The following is a 16,019-nucleotide window of genomic DNA, read 5'->3' as shown; positions in this document are numbered from 1 at the left end:
CTAGTGCATGTTAATTAACAACAATGTCAGTACCTTTCTTTTATATTTGTGGGCCAGAATTCTTTAAATTCCTTTTCAGGATTTTTTATAATAATAATAATAATAATAATAATAATAATAATAATAATAATAATAATATTATTATTATTATTTAGATTTGTATGCCGCCCCTCTCCGCAGACTCGGGGCGGCTCACAGCAGTGATAAAAACAATATACATTGACAAATCTAATAATTCAAAATCTAAAATAACACTTGTACATTTAAAAATCTAAAAGCAAAGAACCCCAATATAAAAAACATTCATACAGTCATATCATGCACTAAAATTACATAGGCAGGGGGAGATGTCTCAGTTCCCCCACGCTTGACGACATAGGTGGGTTTTAAGGAGTTTACGAAAGGCAAGGAGGGTATTAGTTATACAATGATTTATTTATTTATCATTAGAGTTGGAAGGGACTTTGCAAGTCATCTAGTCCAGGAGTCCCCAACCACCGGGCCACGGACCAGTACCGGGCCGCGGGGCATGTTGCACCGGTCCGTGGAGTCAGCAGCTGCCGGCCCTCATGCCGCCACCCCCTCCCTCCAGCGCTTCACCTCCCGCCGGGCAAGAGGCCTCGGGAGGCAGGTTCTGCCGGCCACAGGACGATGGATGGGACATAGGGGCGAGAAGGACCGAGAGGCTCAAGCCTCTTTTGGCTTCTGCCGCGGGGCGCTTTTGCGTTTTTGGCTGGGGGGAGGCAGGAGGGCCAGCCTGACCCCCTCTCTCCAGCGCTTAGCTCCCGCTGGGCAAGAGGGCTTGGGAGGCAGGTTCTGACGGACACAGGACGATGGCGGGAAAGAGGGGCGGGGAGGACCAGCACCCCCATGCTTAATCCCGCCCCCAATCACGCCCCTTTCCGCCCCCACTGGGCCATAGAAAAATTGTCCTGCTGAAACTGGTCCCTGGTGGAAAAAACGTTGGGGACCACTGATCTAGTCCAACCCCCTGCTGAAGCAGGAGACTCTACACCACCTCAGACAAATGGGAGTCCAATCTCCTCTTGAAACTGTTGAATGTTGGAGGGTTTGCAACCTCCGCTGGCAAACCAATTTAATCAATTTAAATAGTTTCTATAGAAAAATCACACTGTTACTACTTTGCTATGATGATCATATTCATTGCTGTCTAAAAAGGGAAGATGTAGTAAGCACATACGAACTGAATAAACAATCTCTCACGGCCAACCCACACTCAGTAAAAGACCTTGGAATACTAATATCGAATGACCTAAGTGCTAAAGCCCACTGCAACAATATCGCCAAAAAAGCTTCTAGAGTTGTTAACCTGATCCTACGCAGCTTCTGCTCAGGCAATCTCACACTACTCACAAGAGCCTACAAAACTTTTGCCAGACCCATCCTAGACTACTGCTCATGTGTCTGGAACCCATACCACATCTCGGACATCAGCACCCTAGAAAATGTCCAAAGATATTTCACCAGAAGAGCCCTTCACTCCTCCACTCGAAACACAATATCCTACGAAAATAGACTAACAATCTTGGGCCTAGAAAGCCTAGAACTACGGCGCCTAAAACATGATTTGAGTATTGCCCACAAGATCATATGCTACAACGTCCTACCGGTCAATGACTACTTCAGCTTCAACCGCAACAACACAAGAGCGCGCAACAGATTCAAACTTAATACGAACTGCTCCAAACTTGACTGTAAAAAATATGATTTCAACAATCGAGTTATCGAAGCATGGAACTCATTGCCGGACTCAATTGTGTCAACCCCTAACCCCCAATATTTCTCCCTTGGACTCTCCACGATTGACCTCTCCAGGTTCCTAAGAGGCCAGTAAGGGGCGTACATAAGTGCACTGGTGTGCCTTTCGTCCCCTGTCCAATTGTCTTTCCTTTCTCTCACTTATGATATATATTTTCTTTCTTTCATATATCCTCTCCTCTAAGTTCACTTTTACCCTTACATATATTACTACATGTCTATTTTTCTTCCTATGTATTTGTGTATTGGACAAATGAATAAATAAATAAAATAAATAAATAAATAAATAAGTAGTCTTTATTTGATCAACAACCAGCACAACCAAAACTGGGAGTAACCCAAATACCTACCTTCTTTCAACCCATAACATTCAATCTATAAAGTTAATTAAAGGACGGAACTTAACCCATCCTTACACACCACACATTCTCCACTGCTATTCATATATATATTGTGGTGCTGATATGAAAATCCAGGCTTGTTGTATGAACACATCAACACAGGTGCTGATTCCGCCCCACACCCACCCTGGCATCTGCAGCAGGTATTATCATATCTATCACATCCATACCTTTGCATTATTGAACAGCCTTTTATGATGGGTCGCACATCTAAGTGGAATTCCACATATGTAAACACAGACTTATTTAATGTATTTATTAAATTGATTTATATGGCCACCCATCTCACAAATACAGCTTTTCACTAAAAGCGAAGGAGTAGGGGAAGAAAACCCCCAATAGTGGTCACAGAAGATAAATCCAAACAAAACCATTATTAAAGATCTCTCAGCAGGCACTCAATCTCCTGACCCTGAGACCCTGGAGCACATCCAGATCTTCAGGCTTTATGAAAAGCCAGCAGGCTCAGAGGCAGTCTGATCCTGGGGTATATAGTGTTCCATTTAGTGGAGTCAGCGAGGCTACAAATATTTCTTAAATAAAACTTTAAGGTGCAGAAAAAATTTAACCATTTATCCCTGTAGTATTTTCTTCAGTACCTTCTGCATTTATGAAGAATATATCAAAAGTCTTATTTTTATTGTTTTCACATTGCTGCAGCAATGTCTTTCATATTTGTGTATGTATCTGCGTGAGCATGTTTGTTTTGCTGATAAAAGTCCATATCTTAATTCAGCTAGTTTGTTTCTTTTCACAAAACTGGAATCTCTGTTTCTTATATTTGTACGTGAGTCAATTACTCATCTTCTGCTCTTCTTCTTTTCTAGTTAAATACAATGGCTTCCTCTTGTCACTGTCAAAAAGTTTCAAGCAAAACTTACTAAAGAGGAAGATGCCTATTTCCTCTCAAACCAGGGGGGAAATGCTGCCAGAGGTTCGGTGTGGTGTGAGGTTCGGCGATGCTGTAGCAGCAGTGGCGCGGGAGGGTGCCCACCTGCCCAGATGACGGTCACGTCCCGGTTTTAGCTCTCTACACATGCGCAATGCCTTCTGTGCATGCGCAGAGGGTCAAAACTGTGGCATATGAAGGCTTGTAGTTCCAAGCTGGTAGGGAAGGCGGCTGCATTTCATCCCTGTCTCAAACCACTTGATCTATTTTACACATGTGGATTAGTTTGAAGTAAGAGGAAAGAAGATTAGGGAGGAGACAAACTAATTTGTAGCAAGATAAAAATATTGCAATTGGGCATTCAATGAGCTATCTTTTCACAGTGTTGTTACACCAACACTCTGCAGTCTGCATTGGTTGCCGATCAATTTCCGGTCGCAATTCAAAGTGTTGGTTATGACCTATAAAGCCCTTCATGGCATCGTACCAGAATATCTCCGGGACTGCCTTCTGCTGCACGAATCCCAGCGACCGGTTAGGTCCCACAGAGTTGGCCTTCTCCTGGTCGACTAAGCAATGTCATTTGGCGGGACCCAGGAGAAGAGCCTTCTCTGTGGCGGCCCCGACCCTCTGGAACCAGCTCCCCCCAGATATCAGAGTTGCCCCCCCCTCCTTGCCTTTCGCAAGCTCCTTAAAACCCACCTCTGTCGTCAGGCATGGGGGAATTGAAATTTCCCTTCCCCCTAGGCTTATAGAATTTATACATGGTATGCTTGTATGTATGAGTAGTTCTTTAAATTGGGGTTTTTAAGATTATTATTAATATTAGATTTGTTTACGTTGTCTTTTTATATTGTTGTTAGCCGCCCCAAGTCTTCGGAGAGGGGCGGCATACAAATCTAATAAATAATTAAGTAAATAAGTAAGTAAGTAAGTAAGTAAGTAAGTAAGTAAGTAAGTAAGTAAGTAAGTAAGTAAGTAAGTAAGAAAGAAAGAAAGAAAGAAAGAAAGAAAAAAAGAAAAAAAGATAAAAATATTACAATTGGGCATTCCATGAGCTATCTTTTCCCATTATGTCTGTTCCTTAAAGTTCTTCCTCCTGTGAGTGATTGTCTGAATAATCATGAGTTCTAAACAAGGATGTTTAAATTCTCTGCAATAATTACAATGGTTGTGCATTCTGAGAAGTCCATGCGTTTGGGAACTTCCAGTTTAAGGCTAATTCTGACTCAGTAAATACATCCCATCTTTGTTCCACCCAACCTTTCTGTGCATACCTTTTTTAAAAAATGATTTTTTAAAATTTTATAACATATAAAAATTCCATTTTCAATTAAACGGTGTATTGCCTGGATACAAATAGTTTTAGGAAATAATAATCAAGGAGTTTACAACAATGGTTATTGTTGTGACTGATCCTTGTTCACCTTAGGTCATGCCTGCAACACTCTGTGGCCTGCACTGGCTGCTGATCAGTTTCCAGTCACAATTCAAAGTGTTGGTAATGACCTTTAAAGCTCTACATGGCATTGGACCAGAATACATCCAGAACCGCCTTCTACCACATGAATCCCAGCGGCCGATAAGGTCCCACAGAGTTGGCCTTCTCCGGGTCCCATCGACTAAACAATGTCGTTTGGCAGGCCCCAGGGGAAGAGCCTTCTCTGTGGCGGCCCTGGCCCTCTGGAATCAACTCCCCCCAGAGACTAGAACGGTCCCCACCCTCCTTGTCTTTTGCAAATTACTCAAGACCCACCTTTATCACCAGGCATGGGGGAACTGAGACATCCTCTCCTAGGCTTTTATATTTTATGTTTGGTATGTATGTGTTGTATGGTTTTAAATTGTTGGGGTTTTAGATATGTTTTATTTTAATATTAGATTTGTCTCACTGTTATATTTTTTTGTATTACTGTTGTGAGCCGCCCCGAGTCTTCGGAGAGGGGCGGCATACAAATCTAATAAATAATAATAATAATAATAATAATAATAATAATAATGCCTGATTCTGAAGAGGATGAACCAGGCCCCTCAGGATATCCTGGGCCAGTGGGGCTGTCAGAGGAAACTGAGTGAGAGAGTGAGACACTGACTGGGGAGAGCCAGAGGGGGCTGATGTGACAATGGGAGATTGGTCCCTGTAAGATAGTCAGGAAGACATATTGGGAGAAGATACATGGATTAACCCACGCTATTGAAGAATGCCCAAAAGGCAAGAGGAGATCCAGAGTAAAAGTTATTAATCCACAGCCTTAACTCTTTGATGTGTGATGTCACTTCCAGGCTATATAAAGAAGGGTGGCTGGGAAAAGGGGGCGTGGACTCACAACGTTAGTTACATGGAACAGGTGAGAAACTGTGGCGTCCCTGAAATGAAATGCTAAAAATCATGGGCTTTGTCTTCCAGATATGTTCTAAGCTGTTTTTCCTTTGCTTGTAAAAGTTGGCGGTGAGCCTCTGATTTTGCTTTGATTTATAGTGGTGTGTGTTTTCTAGGAATTTAGAAGGAATGGATTTTGGCGCGCTTCCCAGATCCCAAGCCAAAGCTTGTTTCTAAGTGACAAAGAACTGTGTTGTACTTCATGCTTCTTTGACTTTGCATTGCATTTTATATATATTATTATTATTTATTATTATTTATTAGATTTGTATGCCGCCCCTCTACGCAGACTCAGGGTGGCTATATCCTCCGAGTCCTCGGAGAGGGGTGGCATACAAATCTAATAAATAATAATATTATTATTATTATTATTATTATTATTATTATTATTATTATTATTATTATATCCTGTTCGTTTGAAAAAATAAAGAATGAGCTTTATTTCAAAAAAGTTATTTTTCTGGACGTGGAAAATTACTGGAGACCCGAGAGTAGAACAGTCATTACATTGGTCTTAGTTCTTTCTGTGCATATTTAATCAACTTTTTCTATTTCTGCCTTAGTGTTTTCTGATGAATGTCAATGAGCAAGTCTCCTTTATTTCCCACTGAATTTTTTTTTCACTCTACTACTCAGAAGCTGTCCGTTTTTTAAAATGATGTAATAAAAGATAGTCATTTGAATGAATCCAGACAATTTTGCAGATATTTACGACAATCACTGGATACCTCTGAAAATGCCCACCCAATTTTCCATTTTGGTATGCCACTGTTTGGGGGTTTTCTTGTTTACTGATTTTGTATCCAGCAATTGGATATAGCAGCAATTGATTTTTCCTTTCTTTTTTTTTTTTTTTTTAAATTTAAATTAGTTTTTCAAAAGACAAACATAGGACAAACAACATTCAACATTTAAGGAGCTACCATTGTTCCGCTTATCATAGAAGTCTAACTAATATAAAAAAGAAAAAAGTCTAACTATGATCAGATTGATACAAAAACATAACATACATACTCTATATTCTTATTAAATTTAACTCTATATTCTCTATGTTAATTAATTTTCTTATCTATCAAATATTAAATGTTTTAATCTAAAATAGAATATAAAATATATCACTTCTAAATTTATCATATTGCAAAACTACCCTATGTTTATGTTATTTTTAAACTATTCATATATGCATACGGTTTACCATCAAATTAATACGTTCAAATAATTGTAAATTCTTACTTATTTAATTTTTAAAACTATTTTTAAAATTCCACCATTTATATACTTTGTGCCATATTTTATAAAATTCTGTTTCAGCTTGGTTATTCAAGCGTTTTGTCATCATGTCTAATTCCGCACATTCTATAAATCACTTGATTTGTTTCTTGAAATCAGATTGTGTTACAGTATCTATGAATACTTGTGCTAGCTGTTTCCTTGTAACAAACTTCAATGTAGGTAGCCTTATTCTGGGGTTATTTTGTGCTGCCCTTTGTTTCAATTCTTTTTTTAATTAGAGGGTTTTCTTCTTTCAATAAAACACTTCAATGGCTATGCTGGCTTTTTATTATTATTAACCCATTCACTTCTAAAGCGAGGAGGTCTACGAATTATTTTGGTTTCATAGCTACAGATGTCACAATTCCTGCAATGAAAACAGACCAGGAGTATTCCTATGCTTTCTGTCTTTTGCTACTTCTTTGCTGACAGCAACTTTCCTGTCATAGTACAGTGCCTAATGAAGATTGTGACTTGAGCAAAACTTTGAATCTAGCCATTGGCTTTCTCTTTTATCTAGGCTGTAAATTATCTCAATGTTTGAGCCAGTTTTGTGTAGTAGTTAAGGCTAAAAACTGGGAAACCATAAATTCAAGACCTACCTTAGGCACAAAGCCAGCTGAGCCAGTCATTTACTCTCACCCTAGGAAAGTGGCAGTGGCAAACCACCTCTAAAAATCTTGCCAAGGAAACTTTAGGGACTAATGGAGATAGTCACCAGGAGTCAAGGCTGAGTCAAAGACACCTGCCCCCAAACCTAATGACTTACTGTATCGTGTGAGTTTCAGCATGTTGATATCTTAGGAACGTCCCATAAAACCCTAATATCTCCGGGACCGCCTTCTGCCGCACGAATCCCAGTGACTGGTTAGGTCCCACAGAGTTGGCCTTCTCCGGGTCCCGTCGACTAAACAATGTCATTTGGCAGGCCCCAGGGGAAGAGCCTTCTCTGTGGTGGCCCCGACCCTCTGGAACCAGCTCCCCCCGGCGATTAGAACTGCCCCCACCCTCCCTTCCTTTCGTAAACTCCTTAATACCCACCTTTGCCATCAGGCATGGGGGAATTGAATCATCTCCCCCGGGCCTATACAATGTAAGTATGGTATGTCTGTGTGTATGTATGTTTTAATAACGGGGATTTTAATGTTGTTGTTTTTTTAATCGTTAAAATTGTTAGATTTGTTATGAACGGTTTTCTATTGTTGTGAGCTGCCCCGAGTCTACGGAGAGGGGCGGCATACAAATCAAATCAAATCAAATCAATCAATCAATCAATAAAACAAACAAATAAATAAATAAATTTAATTAATAGATACATTTCCCTTGTATTATGAGAGCAGCCAGCAATATTTACAAGAGTTCTAATTGTTGTGAAAGAAATCTGTGAAAATGTCTTTACTAAGCAGTTTCCTGCCTATATTTTCTAGGCTTGTATGGACGTAAGAGCCAGTTCTGTCTTCTGGCAGCAAATGGAACTGGCTACGATTCTCCAGAAGGAACCCCAATTACCAGAATGGCTTTCTACACACCCATCACATGAGAATCGAGCTGAACAATTAGACAGACTGATACCGGAGGTTAGTCACCCTTTGTAAACCTTGTGTGCCCTGTCTTATTTGCTTATCACAGAGAGTTTCACTCCACATGAAATAACTTAGAAACGAGAGAATGAGGGTATCCAGTGTTGCTGATAAATATACACACCGCATTTTACAATCTACCAAGCAATGATGCTTTGTTTTGTCTTTCTCTTTTTTTTCCTAAAGAAAATTGTCACCAGGTTGCATGCTGTCAATTTGAACCGTGTTTTGCAATCCACGCATAGATGCTTCAAAATAATAATAAAATAAATAGTACAGAAATTGACTAGCATAAGACATAACCCGAGATGACAGGGGTTAGTTTTTATAATTGACTTTCCAGTCGTCCCTCCAGTCAGATGAGGGGTGATAAGAATACTGAGTGGACTGATGCACATATGGTCTATTTAGTATTCTGTCTCATTCATTTCTTTACTCCCCTAGCCATTGGGTATTGAAAAGTTTGTGTTATTCTACTCCTCCACTTGTTCTGATGGGAGTTGCCATCTGTAAATTGCTGGCTCTTAGAATTGATATCATTGTATGCATGTGTGCGGTTCTCCCCCAAATCTGATTTCCATCCTTGCTCAAAGAGGTAATTCTATATCATCCTGTCCAGAGGATTCAAAATACTGATAGTGGTTTGTGATGTAACAAATAAGGAGGAAAAAACATAGAGCATAGAAACATAGAAGTCTGACGGCAGAAAAAGACCTCATGGTCCATCTAGTCTGCCCTTATACTATTTTCTGTATTTTTATCTTAGGATGGATCTATGTTTATCCCAGGCGTGTTTAAATTCAGTTACTGTGGATTTATCTACCACGTCTGCTGGAAGTTTGTTCCAAAGATCCACTACTCTTTCAGTAAAATAATATTTTCTTATGTTGCTTTTGATCTTTCCCACAACTAACTTCAGATTGTGTCCCCTTGTTCTTGTGTTCACTTTCCTATTAAAAACACTTCCCTCCTGGACCTTATTTAACCCTTTAACATATTTAAATGTTTCGATCATGTCCCCCCTTTTCCTTCTGTCCTCCAGACTATACAGATTGAGTTCATTAAGTCTTTCCTGATACGTTTTATACTTAAGACCTTCCACCATTCTTGTAGCCCGTCTTTGGACCCGTTCAATTTTGTCAATATCTTTTTGTAGGTGAGGTCTCCAGAACTGAACACAGTATTCCAAATGTGGTCTCACCAGCGCTCTATATAGCGGGATCATAATCTCCCTCTTCCTGCTTGTTATACCTCTAGCTATGCAGCCAAGCATCCTACTTGCTTTCCCTACCGCCTGACTGCACTGTTCACCCATTTTGAGTATATAATGAATTAGTACAGGGGTAGGCAAAGTTGGCTCTTCTATGACACGTGGACTTCAACTCCCAGAATTCCTGAGCTAGCATAATTGGCTCAGGAATTCTGGGAGTTGAAGTCCACGTGTTATAGAAGAGCCAACTTTGCCTACCCCTGTATTAGTACATAATATGTGCATGCATCTTTTGGCAGTCCTTGGCACATTAAAGCATTGTATCAGAAGTACAGGTAGTCCTCGACTTACGACCGCAATTGAGCCCAGAAATTTCTGTTATTAAGCAAAACATTGTAAAATGAGGTCCCCCCCCCATTTTTACAACCTTTCTTGCCACAGCTTTTAAGTGATTCACTGCTGTTTTTAAGTTAGTAACGTGGTTGTTAAATATATCTGGCTTTTCCATTGACTTTGCTCCTTCTTATTAGAAGGTTGCAAAAAGTGATCCCAAGACCCCGAGATATTGAAGCCATTATAAATACGAGCCAGTTGCTAAGTGTCCAAATTTTGACCATGTGATAGGGGGATGCTTCAATGTTCGTAAGTGTGAAAAATGGTCACAGGTGTTTTTTTTTAGTGTCATTGTAACTTCGAACAGTCAATTAATGAATGGCTATATGTTGTGGACTACCTGTATGTGAATTTATATAGTTGATTTCAGGGAAATTGCAAGTGAAGCCTCTCATCTAGTAACACATAAAGCTTATTCTTGTATAATGAAGTACTGTATATAGAAATACGCATCATTTCTCTGTTAGTTGTGGATTTGCTGGATGCACGGAATATAAATTATGCTTGCATTTAATAAGTGTAGAGAAACACAACAACTCTGCTGAGTTAAATACTCATCTAGACCACAGAATGAAAGCAGCCAACAGGAAGCCTGTGGGAAATTCACAGTTAGGGGAAAATAAGTAGAGTTTTTTGTTGTAGCCCGAGGCAAAAATCCTCGGCTTCATTGATCAGTGGCACACTTGGAGTTTTGAGAGGCTATTTTGTGGGCATTGGACTGCCATAGTGACGGATAGATGTCCTTTAATAAAATTGTGGTGACCAACCTTGGTCAGTTCCTTCCCTTTCCTCCCCTCCCTCTCTTCCATACATATGAAGCATGGAGCTTATATTGCATCAAAGGAGAGATTTGTGAACAAATTAGAACCGAAGGGCACCATACTGGGAACTTTTGCAGTCGTTCATTACGCAAGATTCATACTAAGCAAGATCACATGATCAAATGAATCTTCATGTTTTTGCAACACTCCGCGGCCTGCACTGGCTGCCGATCGGTTTCCGGTCACAATTCAAAGTGTTGGTAATGACCTTTAAAGCCCTACATGGCATTGGGCCAGAATACATCTGGAACCACCTTCTACCGCACGAATCCCAGCGGCTGATAAGGTCCCACAGAGTTGGCCTTCTCCGGGTCCCGTCGACCAAACAATGTCGTTTGGCGGGCCCCCAGGGGAAGAGCCTTCTCTGCGGCAGCCCCGGCCTTCTGGAATCAACTCTCCCCAGAGATTAGAACGGCCCCCACCCTCATTGTCTTTCGCAAATTACTCAAGACCCACCTTTGTCTCCAGGCATGGGGGAGTTAGGATATTCCTTCCCCTAGGCCATTACCAGTTATGCATGGTATATTTGTGTGTATGTTTGGTTTTTATAATAAGGGTTTTTAGTGATTTTATTAAATTGGATTGTTACATGTTGTTTTTTATCATTGTTGTTAGCCACCCCGAGTCTGCGGAGAGGGGCGGCATACAAATCCAATAAATAAAATAAATAAAATAAAATAAATGTTTATTTATGATATTTGCCACATTGTCATCTTAAAATTTTAAAACTTCAATTTTTCAAACAGGCCACATATTGAAAGATCTGGGCAATGTGAACTGATAAAAAACAACATACTTGCCTTCTTCAGTATGTTGATGGTGGGATCCCCAACTTACTTGTTGAGAATTCTTCCACCCTTCCATATATGGCTATAAGCAATAGTGAAATAGATAACGAATCATATTTTCAGTTGAAGAAAATAGCATTAATTTTAAAAATACACCTGCATCCTTCAGAAGTCTCAACTTACAAACAAATTGGGACTTCAGTTTGGATCTCTAAGCAAGGAAGTCAAGTCATTACATCACCAGAACTGATTTTATGACCATTTTATCATGGTTGTTAAGTGAATCTGGCTTCCTTAATTGATTTTGCTTGTTGGAATTTAGCCGGGAAAGTCACAAATTGTGATCACTGCAAGATATTGCAACTGTCATAAATGTAAGCCAATTTCCAAGCATCTGCATTCCGATCTTATAACCATAGAGCAGAGATCTTCAAACTTGACAACTTTAAGACTTGTGGACTTCAATTCCCAGAATTTTAGCTGGCTGGTGAATTCTGGAAGTTGAAGTCAACAAGTATTAACGTTGCCATGTTTGGGAATCCCTGCTATAGAGGTTTTGTGACAATCCTAATTTCCAGGACAGGTTGTAAGTCACATTTTTGAAGCCCTCGTAAGTTTAAACCATCAGTTCAAACCATCATCATAAGATGTTCCTTTGCTGTTTCTACAGAATATCTGGTATTTGTCAGGGAAACTATCTTCCTTTTTACTCGCACATTTTACTTGAAAAGTGAAAGTCATACCTCTTCACTGTTATAATGTAGTTACCATTACATAATTACTTTGATTAATCTTTCACAGAATTACAAGTCAGCAATATTCTCTTTAAGACAGGTACATAGGATATCTCAAGTAAGATTATAGGACATTACATAAAAACATTACATAAAACATTATGACACTGACATTTTAAATTTATATTTAGACAAGGAATTTGATGCAAATGGAATTGATGATTTTGGCAAACTGTCCACCATATTCATGTGATCTCTTCCCAGGATGGTTGTTGCCATCAGTAAAGTTGAGATATTTTTTTCAAATTTTAGCACTGTACATGCATTTGTACTTAATAATGTCTGTCAGTGAAATGCCTTTTCCATTAGTTTAGAAATTACTGTTTTCCCCTCTTTTCTTCCTCCTCCTTTTCTATCTTTCTTTGTTATTTTTAAACTTTTCTAAATAATTTGTTTCTATCAAAAATCAGCTCCAAATAATTTATAAATAAAATATTTATTTATTATTTATTTATTAATTAGATTTCTATGCCGCCCTTTTTAAAGAGACTCAGGGTGGCGTACAATATTATAAATGCAACAATATAGAAAATAAATCTAATTTACTTTAAAAGACTGATACAAGTTGCTAAAATTGTTAAGAACCCCATATACAGACACACACATTCATTGAATTCAATAATTCATAATATAGGCTGAAGACAATCTCATCACTCACGGCCCCCATGCCCGCTGTCAGAGGTGGATCTTCAGAGCTTTACAAAAAACCAGGAGGGAGGGGGCGGTACGTATCTTTAGAGGGAGTTTGTTCCAGAGGGGCGGGGTCGGCACAGAGAAGGCTCTTTCCCTAGGTCCCGCCAGATGACATTGTCTAGTTGACAGGACCTGGAGAAGGCTGAATCTGTGGGACCTAACCGGCCACTAGGATACATGAGGCAGAAGACGGTCCCAAAGATAGTCTGGTCCTAAGCCATGTAGGGCTTAATAAGTCATAACCAGCACTTTGAATTGTGCCCAGAGATCCCTTGGCAGCCAGTGCAGCTCCCAGAGTGATGTTGAATTTGTTAATGTCTCTGTTTGGATCAGATTCAATTCGATTCAATTCAATTTATTAGATTTGTATGCCCCCCCTTCTCCGAAGATTCGGGGCGGCTCACAACAATAATAAAAACAATATTCCAGCGAAAACAAATCTAATATTAAAAAGCACATAAAACCCTATCATATTTAAAAAAGCAAACAACATATACATACCCAAACATAAATATAAAAAAAGCCTGGAGGAAAGGTGTCTCAACTCTCCCATGCCTGGTGGTATAGATGGGTCTTGAGTAATTTACGAAAGACAAGGAGTGTGGGGGCAGTTCTAATCTCCACGGGGGAGTAGATTACAGAGGGCCGGGACTGCCACAGAGAAGGCTCTTCCCCTGGGGCCCGCCAAACGACATTGTTTGGTCGACGGGACCCGGAGAAGGCCAACAACTCTTAAATTATTGGGAATATTGGAGAAGGTCTTTGAGTTTACATTTCTGATTTGTACTAGAAATTTAAGCACTGCCATGCAAACTAGCTGAAAATTTGAATAAATCTCACTATATAATTCCTGTATGTCTGTCTACTCAGAAATAATTTCAACTGAACTCAATGCCAACTGCTAATAGTTTAATTGTTAGTTGCGAAACAGAGGGATTTTCAGATTTTTATTAATCAAATGTCAAACTGTACAACCGTGATTGTGGATCATTTCCATTAAAGTACTTCACATATGTTTTTCTTTTGAAGCACCCCAAATACCTTAATGTTTGAGAGCACCTCCTGAAATGAGAACTCTCATTTGCTTTTCCATTTTGTGACCATAATGCATATTTTTAAAAAAGTTATATTCTTTTTGAAAAATGGTGTAATCATTGTTATTTTACAGATCTAACCATCCATTCACTGCCATAGTGATAGAAACAAGAGGAGTTTTAGTGCCGTAAATCAAGAATACTATTATATGTTAGAAGTTTTCCATGATTATAAACCAAATGGTTACTTATACTGAGAAACTAAGAACTCATTGTCACTTTTAATTTGCTGAGAACGGAAGATGACAATTTTTTAAAACATTGGCACATTTATTTAAGGAAAAACTATTCCTTTTATAGCAAGAAGTGGAAGGAGATTTTCAATTTAGCATGGAAAAATAAATCCTTGAGGAGAGATCTGAAATACAGAATTGGTTGGCACAGATTTAAGATAAGCAAGTCAGAGGGGAAATTTAACACTTGAATGATCGAAGATCTATGGAGAAAAGTATTCTGGGAATGTATTATTTAGAATACTATATATGCTGCCGATCTATGATTATTTGTGTTAGCAGATGATAAGGAGACAAACTTTTGTGGAGATTGTAAATTATTTTTTAAATTGTGTCATTAGTTCTCAAATTGGGGTTGTTTCTTCACATATTGAAACTGAGGCTGGGGTTAGCACTGTAATTCAGGAGAATATCTCTCTATATATATTGTTTACTATGTTTTTCCTTTAAATTTTATTTTACTTGACTATAAAATTGTAAGGCTTGCAAAAACGAAAATGGTATTTACAAACCTTTGGAGTCCTGTTCTTTTGGGGTAATTTGCAGCCTGGCCTTTTAAAAGGTAACTGTACTTCCAATAACTCGAACTCTTAAGTGATACAGTGGATGTTGGTTTCTATATACATAACAAATGTGGCATCTGGTTTAGGGAAGCAACCAGAATTTGGCAGAAAGTACAGTACTGAATATATACCTGTATACTTAAGGGAAGTGGTATTAAAAAGTTGTTGTAAAATAGAGCACATAATATACACATTTCCTACTAGATTAAACACAACCAAAGTTTCCATAGGCATCATTTATCAGTTATCTTTTAGACCAGTGACGGCGAACCTATGGCATGGGTGCCGCAGGTGGCACGCAGAGCCATATCTGCTGGCATGCAAGCCGCTGCCCTAGCTCAGCTCCAACGTGCACGTGTGTGCCGTCCAGCTGATTTTTGGCTCGCACAGAGGCTCTGGGAGGGCGTTTTTGGCTCCCAGAGAGCCTCTGGTGGGATGGGGGAGGGCGTTTTTTACCCTCCACCGGCTCCAGGGAAGCCTTTGGAACCTGGGTAGGGCAAAACACGAGCCTACAGGGCTCACCAGAAGTTTGGAAGCAGGCCATTTCCAGCCTCCAGAGGGCCTCCGGGGTGTGGGGGAAGCTGTTTTTGCCTTCCCCAGGCATTGAAGTATATGTGTGGGCACTTGTACATGCACAATAGCAAGCGCCCATGCTGATTTGGCACCCGAGGAAAAAAAAGGTTCACCATCACTTTTTTAGACCTTCTTTAAATATCACAACTCTTACTGTTCATAATTTATTTTATTTTTATTTATTTATTTATTTATTTTGTACGATACACAATGAGGGTTTAGTGGGTATATATATATCTACACACATAGTTAAATACATGATGAAGGTTATAGAGAAGATACTCATAGTAAAATATATCTAAGAAAGAATAGAAAAGAAGATATAGTAATAGAACATATCAATGAAAGAATAGAAGAAGAGATATAGGAATAGAAGAAAGGTATAGGAGATATAGGAAAGTAAGAGGACAGGGGACGGAAGGCACTCTAGTGCACTTGTACTCGCCCCTTACTGACCTCTTAGGAATCTGGATAGGTCAACCATAGATAATCTAAGGGTAAATTGTTGGGGTTTGGGGATGACACTATGGAGTCCGGTAATGAGTTCCACACTTCG

At 39.3% G+C, this 16,019-nt stretch overlaps 1 protein-coding gene across 1 annotated transcript in view; it reads left to right on the top strand.

Annotated features, from left to right (window-relative positions):
• OMA1 (OMA1 zinc metallopeptidase) overlaps window positions 1-16,019 on the top strand; it is a 46,861-nt gene that overhangs the window by 21,055 nt on the left and 9,787 nt on the right. The window contains exon 8 of the mRNA XM_070746010.1: window positions 8,149-8,298. Coding sequence (XP_070602111.1) covers window positions 8,149-8,298 — 150 coding nt within the window. The remainder of the gene's footprint in view (window positions 1-8,148; window positions 8,299-16,019) is intronic.

This window comes from Erythrolamprus reginae, chromosome 3 (genome assembly GCF_031021105.1).
Source record: "Erythrolamprus reginae isolate rEryReg1 chromosome 3, rEryReg1.hap1, whole genome shotgun sequence".
In the NCBI taxonomy this organism is placed as follows: domain Eukaryota; kingdom Metazoa; phylum Chordata; class Lepidosauria; order Squamata; family Dipsadidae; genus Erythrolamprus; species Erythrolamprus reginae.
Note: the sequence above shows the minus strand (reverse complement) of the source record. Positions and strands in the feature narration are given on the sequence as shown.